Genomic DNA, 11,257 nt, shown 5'->3' on the forward strand with positions numbered 1-11,257 from the left:
AGACTGACTTTGTTCTAACCCAATTTTTTGAAGTCATTTGAATTCAAGGGACCTCTTAGCAGATCTCAGACTATTACACACATTCATGTATAAAGACAGAGAAAGATCCCAGGAAAGTAATTACCAGAATAACATCGGCTTGGCTTTTTGTTTTCTATTATAGACCTGTGTGCTGTGGAATATTACTAAAGCAGAGCATACCTAGTACATTTCCAACATTCTTCACTTGCTTTCCAGCTCACTTCCATTTTCCTACTTTATTTCCAGTATGCTGTGAGAGTAATTTAGTGCACTTTTTGCCTGAGGCTTTGTGCAGGTAATAGCTTCCTTCCCCCACTATCCTTTAATCCATTTGTATTAGGTTCACGCTTCTCCTTCACTTGAAATTATTCCCAGTCTCTGCTCCTGGGCATTTCCAACCTCTCTGTAATTTGTCAGCAATGCCTTCATGAATCATTAAGGACCGTTCATTTGCTCACTTGTTCAGTACTTCATGAGCACCTACTATGTGTAAGCCCTTGAGCTATGGGAATGCGAAAATGATTAAGACACACTGTTAATTACTATTCTGTGGTCTCAAGGATCTCATAGTCTCTGGTGGGAGCAGACAGGGAAACAGACAAGAACAAGACACTCCATTAGGTACTATGAATCGAAGTATGAACAAAATATTGTGGAAATAAAGAGAAGGGAGGGACTAATTCAGCCCTGAAAGATTAAAAACTACAGCCCAGACAAAAATATCTGAGCTGTATCTAAGCACCAGAGAGGGTGCACGAGGGTGTTCCCCCTAGCAAATGGTGTGTGCCAATGTGCAGGGCGTGAAGCAGCACCATGGTGTCCACAGAACCCACAGTGGTTCACGCCGGCTGGTGCGCAGCATGTGGGGCAATGGGAGAAAATCAGGGACAAAGATGAGAGGAGTGTGCTGAAAGTGAGTTTGGAGCAAAATGTGGGTCAATTATGTAGCCAAATGAAAGATGACTGTAATTTTAAGACATTAAATAAATAAAATTCCACAAGTCCATAGTGACAGTAAACAGAAAATAAAGAAAAACATGTCCTTATTTGAAAGCATTAGAGGTGATTATTATATGCCAACTTCTGATTCTAAAAACTGACAACTAAAGGGGACAAGTTAAGCACTTATACTGCCTTTTCAGAAGGACGTATAGTTCATCACCAGATGATGAGGGTAAGGTCTTCCTTATAGAATACCAGCTAAGAAATGTGAAGGAAATGCCAAATTTAGAAAATCACTATTTTGTAACCCACGGAGGAATATCTGATTTGGGCAAATACCATCAATGGCTGCTAAAACCTTGGGATGAAAATTTAAGAGAACCGGATATTCTCACAGTGACCAAGTACCATATCAGAGATTACCTGCTGATTGGAAGAGGAAAACCTATCTTTACAAAGGAAAGATCTAGTGATCACCATCTTAACTAAGAGATCAAACTAACAGCATGATAGCGGGACAACCTGTCATATATACCTTCTGAAGTGACGTCTTATTAAGCACACACCTCATTTACACAGTATCCTTGCCAAAGGTGTTTCATCCAAATCCTCAGTTTTCAAGAAGTACAGAAGACAGAGAAAAAAGTTAAATTACCCCAAGAAGCAGCAATCAGACAAATCCAGAATGTGGAACAGCCTATAAGACAACTGGCCTAACTTGTTTAGAAGTTCAATGTCATGGGGGAAAAAACCTGAGTGGATTATTCTTGTTTTAAAAAGAATGAAAAACAGCAAAATGCAATGCCTGAACATTATTAGATCTTGCTTTTAAAACTGGGCTTCCCTGGTGGCGCAGTGGTTGAGAGTCCGCCTGCCGATGTAGGGGACATGGGTTCGTGCCCCGGTCCGGGAGGATCCCACATGCTGTGGAGCGGCTGGGCCCATGAGCCATGGCCGCTGAGCCTGAGCGTCCGGAGCCTGTGCTCCGCAACGGGAGAGCCCACAGCAGTGAGAGGCCCGCGTACCGCAAAAAAATAAAATAAAATAAAATAAAATAAATAAAAATAAAAACTTTAAAACTAATACTATAAGATAATCTCGGGAGCAATGGAAAATTCTAAATACAGACTGGATACTAGACGTTATTCGGGAACTGTAACTTTCTGCAGTCTGATCATGGTTTTGTGATTGTGTAGGAGAGTAACCTTATGTTTTTTGAGATACATGCTCAAAAGGGGTGAAACAACCAATTATTTTCAAGTGGTTCAGCAAAATATAAACATACAGACACATGAATAAACGAATATGGCAAAAAGTTAAAAATTACTGAACTTAAATGGTAGGTATATAGGTGATCACTGTACTTTTCTATCAACTTTTATGTGAATTTTCATAATAAAGAAGTTCGAAAGAAAAAAATGTAGGGTCAGATAACGAAGGGCCAGTCATGAGCTTCTTAGGATTTTGGACCTTACTCCTGAAGGCTCTGAACAGGTGATTGACAGGATCAAATTTACACCTTAGAAAGATTATTGGCTTAATGCATTCACTCCACTAGCATTTACCACCTACACCAAGCGTTGAGTGAACCCTGAGTTAGGAGCTGTGGGAGATAGGAACACCAAAAGGGCACTGCTGGCCAGAAAAGCATTTACCATAAACAGAGGTGAGACACAAAACACGGAGCACGGGTAGAGCTTCCTTGTCAGAAGAGGACGGGGAGAGCTGGGGAAGGCGCAGATGCACACGCCTCCAGGTATTAAGTGGTGTTCCAGGCCACCAGCACAGCCACGCCACCCCAAAAAGGATGAGCCTACAAGTGACTAAGATCTCCCAGCAATTCCAGACTTCTGATCTCTTATTCCTTGATGGCAGAACCCCACTCCCATGAGAGATGCTGAAAAGTGCCAGATTTCCTTGAAGAAGAGTGTGGGAGTGTGACCCATTTCTGGCCCAAGGGACCTGGCTCAGGTCCCCTGAAATCCACCAGGGACTACCAGCAAAGATTTTCTTCCCTGATAAAGACAGAGAGGACCCCTTTCCCCTCCTTCCTGGTTTAAGTGCAGCCGGATGAGGATGTGGTGCTTGGAGCTAGGGAACCATGAGGGGGACCCAGAGCCCTAATATCCCTGTGCTACTGAAGCAAGCCTGCAACTTCCTATCACCCAACTTCTTGTTATGGGAGAACTTCCTGTTATCTTTTTTTCAAATCACTCATATTTAAGTATTGATACTTATAGCCCCAAACCTCACTCAGCATCCATCTGCAGCCATGTGCGTCTAGAACCAATCCTGATCCTGGGACACAGCAGTTACAGGAAGCCTCGGCCACAGTCTAGGTCACCCAGGCCATCAAATCACTGCCCCTAGTTGAGCTCCACCAGCAGCTGCAGTGTGGGATGGTCAGGAAGGTTCACATTCACATGTCAACTCTGATTGACTGGCAGTGACTAAGGTGCTATGCGGAGGGTTCTGATGCACCGTGTGAAGGGTGAAATACAGGTTCTGTGCCAAGAAGTGCCTAGATTCCTGTGCCAGATACCTGCCCTGGCCTCACGTTTATCATCGCATGTATGCACGAGTTTGGAAGCAGAAGACCTGAGTTTGAGCCCTGGCTCTATTGCTTACTGGTTTTGTGATTTTGGTCAAGTCACTTAACCTCCTCGAGCCATCTTATGGGATAATTGTTATCACTGAGATAATGAAAGTGAATGTGCTTTGTAAACCATGAAGCGCCATGTGTGGGAGTTATTTCGTCTTATATTTGTCAAACCTCAACTGAGGACCAGGTTGATAGGACGTAGGGAGAGGAGGAAGGAATTCAAGGTTCCAGCCTTGGACACCTCACCAGAGGGCGCTGATCCAGGCTAAAGAAGCAGGACTAACACAAGGTCAGAGTTTCAGGTGAAGGTGAATCAGCAGAAGTTGAGTTGTGAGCCTAAATGGTGAAATATAGTTGGAGAAGATGTCAAAAGCAGAAGTGAAGATGCTAAGGACAAAGAGATAGAAACCACAGGCTGGAGATGGGATCTCTGCTTTTTTTTTTTTTTTACTTCTTCGTCACCAGAGGGATATGTCCCCACCCAGCAGTTAACAGTGGCTCCCCAAGGCTGAGGACCTCAAGGGGTAAGAGGGTAGAAGGAGTTTCCAAAATCTTCAGAGGGGCAAAGGGGGGTGTGGTCCCCTCCCTAGGTGAAGCCACCCCAGGGCAGCGTGCCTCCTTCCCTTGTAGCAAATCAGTGCAGTAAGACCAGAAGGGGAAGCCCAAAGTGTAAGAAGAGACAGTCAGAAGTAGATAGACTTTCGGTAAGCTACAGGTAGCAAGACCATTTATTTTTCTCTTCCCCCCTCCCCTATGGCATAGCACAAACTCACGACATTCCGAAAAAGCCCAGCAAGTAACAAGTTAAGAAATCAGAAGGCCTTTTGCAATAAAACTAGGTGAGAAAGGGGTAAGGGACTCTTAACAAGAATTACTCCAAGAAGCCCTTACTCTCCAGGTTATTAAGAGTCTAAATTGCCTTGTGAAGTCTGACCTAGAGGCCAGAGAATGATCCCCCATATGGATCTAAAACACCCGCCAGCCCCATGCAGGAAAAGGGGGGAAAAAAAAAAAAAAGTTTGACGACAATTCCAAGCAAAAGCTGAGAGGAAGCTGAAACCCAGAAGGGGGGCAGAGTTCAAAGCTGTATTTGTCCATCACTTTATCTCTAATGTCTACAACAGAGATGATGAATGAATGGGCCTCTGGGGCGGTGAGGAGCCTCAGATCGGATGGGCTCTGCAAGGTAGTGAAGGGAGGGGTGTGAAAGGGGCCTGGGAAGTGGAGGCTCCACGCCTGTGAAGAAGCAAGTGTGCGAGAGGAACTGGACAGAGCCCCTCCAGTTTGTAGCCCCAGAGGACTCTGCACGGGTCTCAAGAGGACGCTCACACCTGAAGGACAGGCTGCCCTTCATACCCTTTTGCACTCCACCTATCACAAATAGCGAGGCTCTGGGTGTTTAATTTTTTAGTTGAAAACATTCCAAATTGGGAGATTCTACATATTCTGATTCCCCCCATTCCTTTTTGAAGATGGAGCGACACTAGGCCTGCGGGCCCCCAGGTAAACGATCTGGCACTGCCCAACAGCTGCCCCGATTTACACACAACACCCACCTCTTCCCACTGCTCCCAGACACACACACAGGTAAGGCCGTGAAAACACAGAGAAGACGAGCACCTGTAAGCCCAGGAGAGAGGCCTTCAGAAGAAACTAACCCTGCTGACACCTTAATCTCAGACTTCTAAGCCTCCAGAACCGGAAATAAATTTCTGTTAAGTCATCCAGTCTGTGGTATCTTGTTATGGAAGCCCTAGCGAATTAATACATACATCCTTATGAAACAAATATGGGCCACTTCACAAATTTAATTACCAGCCTAGCCCTAAGGCATCTGAAAATACACTATGTTTTAAATTCATTCTTTCATTCAACATTTGAGCACCTACTATGCCCTGAACACTGCACAGTTATTGATTCAAGCCCAGTATCTTATAAACCAATTTTATTTTCTTGTCATTTAACAACCCACTTCTGATTTCTTCTAACCATTTTCTGCTGGGAAGCTTTATGTGGCATTTGGTTGTCTGCTGCTGATTCTCCTTATTAATGGAAAATGGTCTTTGTCACGAATCTGTTACGAACGGTATCAGAAATCCTAGTTCTCAACTCCGGCTAGACATCAGAATCATCCGGGATGTTTTTAAAATACCTACACCTGGATCAGTCCCTTCCTCCATTCTGATTTAGTTGGTATTTGTGAGGAGCTCTGCCAGGACGTGTATATTTCTTTAAGCTTCCCAGATAATTCTGATGTGCAACCAAGACAGCATTGTTATTCTAGTTTGAAAGTTCCTTGAAGGTCACCTCCTTTGCTACTCAAAGTACAGCTCGCAACCTGCCAGCACCGGCGTCACCTGGAAGTGTGTTAGAATTGCAGAATCTCAGGTTCCACCCTGGACTACCGCATCAAAATTCATATTTTAACAGGATTCCCCACAAAATTCAGAGGTACTCTAAAATTTGAGAAACACCGGATTTTCACTAGAATTACCTGGAAAGCTTGTTAAAAACAAGACTGCCTGGCTTCTTCCCAGAACCACAGAATCGCAATCTCTGGTATGGGCTTGGGAATCAGAACTTTATATATGGTTAATGTAGCTAGTCACACATGGGCCTGAGGCTTAGGAATCACTCCTGTACGCCATAGCATACATCCCCTCAACTACCCAGCCTCTGCTTAACCTTCCAATTCTTTTTTAAAGATAAAAAAATATAACAGAGAAACAGGTTTTTATTTTTTCCATCACACATGCAAACTTACAACTATTTAAACTGTTTCAGAACAAAGAAATAATTGCATTATTACCAGCGTGTCAATTACCAAGTAAGACAACCAGTTACTGATTACTGTTGGGAGGTTATTATCACAGAACACAGCAACAATTTCCAAATTATACTTTCAAGCCCAGAGTTATATTATGAGACCAGGACAAGCTGATAATTCTAATAGTCACACAAGTCTCCATCTTACACAGGAAAAAAGACTGATGCTCTGGTGAAAGATCTCAAGTAAGCACCTCATCAAAGACTGATAAGTCTTTATCAACAAACAGTCTCTCTCTCCTTCTGTGGATGCAGGGAAAAGGCAGCATCCCCTTCATCTCTTTTTGAGACTTCTTGTTAATTCCGAAGACTTTCATTCTAAGGCCCACCTCTGGAACTTCATTAGTTAACACGAAAAGCAAAAAACAGACCTGATGTGATAATGATAGTGCACCCCACCACTATCACCACCAACACAGAGTCCCAATCTCCCAAAGCAGTCCTGGTTGAACTGGCACAGGATCTTGGACTTTTGATAAACAATACAGGCAGGGAGAGGGAGACACAGATGAAATCAGGTTGATCATAACTGATAACTGATGTAGCTAGGCGATGGGCACACGGGGTCCAGAGACCATCCTCTCCACTTCTGTGCATGTCTGAAAATGTCCATAACAAAGAAGAAGAAGCTCAAAAAAAAAAAAAAAAAAAAAAGGCAGACCTGTACAGTTCTACCTTCCCATTAAGCAAAAAATGAGGAAAATGGTTAGATTTACTTAGAGACAAAATACGCAGCATATACATTAATCTTCCACATACACAAGGCCACACCTAGAACAAAAGAGAAAGCATCCAAAGTAACATTATTCTGTTTTTGTTTGTTTCTATGATTTATAAAATCCACTAATGATGAGAGAGAGACTGGACAAAACTTTGGGCATACCCTCACCTAGGCATCGCATTTGCCCACAGCCCTTTAATTCTCCCGTCCCCACCCGGGGGAAGGCCCCTGCCCATCCGCTCCAACACTGAGAGGCAGGCGTGTTCTCCCTGAGGCTCCTCAAGCCATTTCTATCTGCTCTTCCAGGCCCGCTCCACACCAGACTCATTCCCACTCTGTGTTTTTGCCCCAACTCCCCTGCCCAAAACACCCTCTCGACAGCTCTGAGTCAAGACCTCCCTAGCCCCTGGGGAACTCAGAACAAGGTCTTCCATAAGGAAAGGGACGCTGGTGGGTGGAGGGCAAGTGTAGACACAGTCCTACTTTCCCACCCTCAGGGATAAGGGGGAAAGAGGGCACAGGTGAGCCTGGGCAGGGAGGGCCCAGATCAGCTTTTACTCCCACAGGAAATGAGCCTTGGAGATTCAGAACAGGTTCCGCCCACCCCCATCCCCATGCCCCAGGAGACAGCCTTGGGATCCCCCACCCTATAAACCAAAGCCTACTTCTATGGGTATTTGAGGGTAGAAGCCAAGAGAGCAAAGGACTGCTAAGGGTGGGAAAGCTGGGGAATGAGGTTCCAGAGGGCGAGAGGCTACCACAGAGGAGGAAACAGCAGGAGGCAACTGGGTCTTAAGGGACAGAGGAAAAGGTCGGAACAGGAGTAACCCTGGTTCACGACACTGCTGCCTGGGGGGTTATCATTCTAGCAGATGCACAGCCATGAAAAGAGTTTTCAACATCAGAATTATAGCGTGAACCCAGGAGTCGGGAGCAGGGTCTGAACCCAGACCCACTTGGCCTTCTGGCTTCCTCTACCCTCTTCCAGCCCAGTGTGTGCGTGTGTTCAGCAAGTCCCCAGCTATCTCGCTACCTGTATGTAGAAAACCCTGGTTTTACAATTGTTTTGTTTTCTCTTTCTGAGATGCGGTACTACTGAAACAAAAAAAAAAAAAAAAAAAGGGAGGGAGGGAGGAGTGGTAGACAGGACAGGGAGAGAGGGAAGGGAGAGAGGGAGGGAAGGAAGAGTGAGGAAGGAGGCGTGGAGGTGTGAGATGAAGTAGCCACAGGCCCACAGATCAGAAATACCTCTTCCCCAGCAACCCCACTATAGCACTCTGGTCATGTGTGAGGAAGGGATGAGGGGAGTTGATAATCAAGATACCTAGATTATAGGTGAGTCCAGTCCCCACCCTCACCTGGAGCCGCAGCCTGATGACAGTGAACACATGTCCATACATACCAGCCCGCCCATCAGTCCGGCAGCCAGGAGGGTTGCTGGAAGGCTGGGGAGGGTAGGTGTGTGTCTCATACACCGGCAGGGCGCCTGGGTCCACAAGCAGTTCTTGAGGTCCTTGTTGACCAGGAAGCCAACTGGGGCCGATAGCAACCTAGACAAAACTCAATGGCCTCATAGTGACGGGTCATGGTGCAGACCCTGACGAAGGTTCACCAGGAGAAGGGCCCAGAGGCAGGAAGAGATGCATGATGGTACAGAACACACGGCATACTGCTTCTCACCCTTAACCTCATCTGTGTCCAGGAGGACAGCATGGGCCCCTGGCCAAAGCCAGAGATCTTGTAGATGGCACCTTGGCTGGTGACCCCAGAGCCACGGAACAATCAGTTCTGGCTGATGGCCAATACCATGTGCACAAGCTTCATTTTGCAGTGGCAACAGAAAAGCTTGCCATAGATGGCATGCATGGTCACATGAACCAGCCCAGCAAGTCATGGGCCCTGAAGTAGTAGAGCTTAAGGATGCACTGGTCCTCTTGTTGGATGACTCATGAGTGTCCACGTTAAAGACAGGTGGGAAAGGCCAGAGCCAAGAACAGGGTCCAGGCAACGTAGATAAAGGCAGCACACATCTGAATCATGTGTGTTTAACATATAAACAGTAGGGGTGAGGTCACGTAACATGTGACACTAACGTAAAAAAGCAAGAATGCCGTGGGGAGGCAAAAGAACATAACCATAAACACCGTATTCTTGTAACTGAAGTCCAAAGGGAACACAGTGCACAGAGGTCAACATGAAGAGCAGGCAGACAGCCAAACACATGTGCTCAGCCGGGCACGGGTCCAGCAGGAGGTAGTAGGGAGACTTGTGCAGAATCAGTTGGAATTGTTTACCCCAGGCTCTGGGGTCTCCACTGGCTGCCTTGCTGGACATGGCCTGCCCTCCTTTCCTTTCTCCGCTCGGGCCCCTTCACTCATAAGGTAGTACTGCAGGGGATTGGGCCACAACTCCTCGTTGATTATCTCCACAATCTTGTCAGACTCAATGGAGCTGTGGTTTGAAAACCACCCAAAGAAGCTCCGGGTGTCGTCTGGGTTCCCCTGGCTTAAGGACTGAAGATCGTGCCCTGGGAGCCACTGGATTGGAGTAGAACGAGACACCACCTGACCGGAAGGACCACACCCATATTCCTTGATGAGCACCTTATTTTGGAAATAGGGGTTGCGGCCAAAGTAGAACTTGATCTTGTAGCCCAATCTGGCGAGGCCAAGCTCTTCCACCTCCAAGCTGTTCAAGTAGCTGAGTGCCTCTTTATCTTGGTTGTTCAGAAAGGATGCGAGCTGGGGGTGGTTCTGAAAAGCCTGCCCCCAGAAGCCCGGGATATTCTGGATGAGGAGGTTCCTGCGCTCTAAGTGGTGCAGTCGCAACTGCCCAAACTTGCGGGAGAGCCGCAGGTAGGCCCTGTCCGCCTGGGCGTTCATGGTCTCCAGCTTCAGCTGGACGTTCTCCAGTGTATCCATGCTGCCATCTGTTGCCGGGGGCCCTGACCCTGCATCCTTCTCCACCTTCTTTTCCTCTACCACTGGAACGGAGGCAGACTCCCCAGTGGTCCCTCTCTTCGGTTTCCCAACAGCTACGGCCGGAGACGCCCTCCCCACTGCGCTACAGGAAACTGGGGCCTTCTTCCCAGCGGGGCAGCGTCGATTTCCAACGCGAGGGACATTTTTCGGCCTTCCCATGGGCCCCACGGTTCCCACGAAGACAGTGTCTGTCGGCAGGCGCTCCGAGAGGGTTGTGGCCTTCCCCGGGTCGGGCCTGGCTGCGGCCTGCCCGCTATCCCCCTCAGCCCGGGCCCGGAGCGCGAGGCCACAGTCCAGGGGGAGCCGGCAGGCACCCTCTTCCCCGGGCCGGCGGGGCGGCGCGGGCTCAGCGGTTTCAGCGGTTTCCAGGCCACCCCAACCCGCGCCAGCCTGCACCTGTGCCTCCTGCGTCTCCTCCCCGAGCCTCTGGCACTGTGGAGGGTCCGGGTCGCGTGAGGCGTCGTCAGGAGTAGCGCGGACTCGGCCTTTGGCGCGGCCTTTGCCACGGTTTTTGGCGCGGCTGGACTTTTTACCCCTACTTCGGCCGCTCATGATGGTAACGGACTCAACTTCAAACGCACGCTCCGGCCTGCGGCCCCTGGCGCCTGCTCGCTGTCCCTACCGAACGGGCCTCTCCATGGCAACCGCCGACGTCACGACTGCACGACGGTACCGTAGCGCGAGGACTGGATGCGCCCGGTGATTGGCTCCAGTGCCGCAGCTGCGCACCAGCCGACCCTCACAGACGCCCCCACCCCCCATCTCACCCCAGCTCGTTCTCACTGTTCGAGAGGGCAGTCCTTTCGTTTAGTTTCTTCTCGTTGGTCTCAGTTGTGCCCTCGCGGTCCTCTTATACAAGACACCCTCAAGACAGCCATCATGTCAGTTCCCCTACCATATACTTTCTAAGCTAAATATCTAAAGTTCCTTCAGTTATCTTCTGTGACATCTATCATGATGAAACTGCTCCTGGTCTCTATGTCTCATCTTTGAAAGCCTTTGCTGAGGGATTTGCCCAGGTACCTTAACTCCAGGGACTTTAAAGGTAGGTACCGTAATGCCAGGCCACAAAGCAATGTGATACGTGGTGGGATGTTAGTACTAACTACTTAAAAAAAAAAAAAAATAGCAACTGCTATTTTATGAGTATCATTATGTGTCAGG

At 47.7% G+C, this 11,257-nt stretch overlaps 1 protein-coding gene across 1 annotated transcript; it reads right to left on the reverse strand.

The window, feature by feature from the left end:
- Positions 1-9,017: 9,017 nt before the first annotated feature.
- Positions 9,018-10,686, reverse strand: TSPYL5 (TSPY like 5). The gene has a single exon (XM_082858321.1). The coding sequence runs from the start codon at positions 10,643-10,645 to the stop codon at positions 9,389-9,391; it is 1,257 nt and encodes a 418-aa protein (XP_082714447.1). The 5' UTR covers positions 10,646-10,686; the 3' UTR covers positions 9,018-9,388.
- Positions 10,687-11,257: the final 571 nt, after the last annotated feature.

Source organism: Leucopleurus acutus, assembly GCF_964270905.1.
Source record: "Leucopleurus acutus genome assembly, chromosome: 17".
Lineage (NCBI taxonomy): Eukaryota > Metazoa > Chordata > Mammalia > Artiodactyla > Delphinidae > Leucopleurus > Leucopleurus acutus.

Coding starts and splice junctions, on each gene's coding strand:
- TSPYL5 (XM_082858321.1), bottom strand. CDS start 10,645: ATGAGCGGCCGAAGTAGGGGTAAAAAGTCCAGCCGCGCCAAAAACCGT.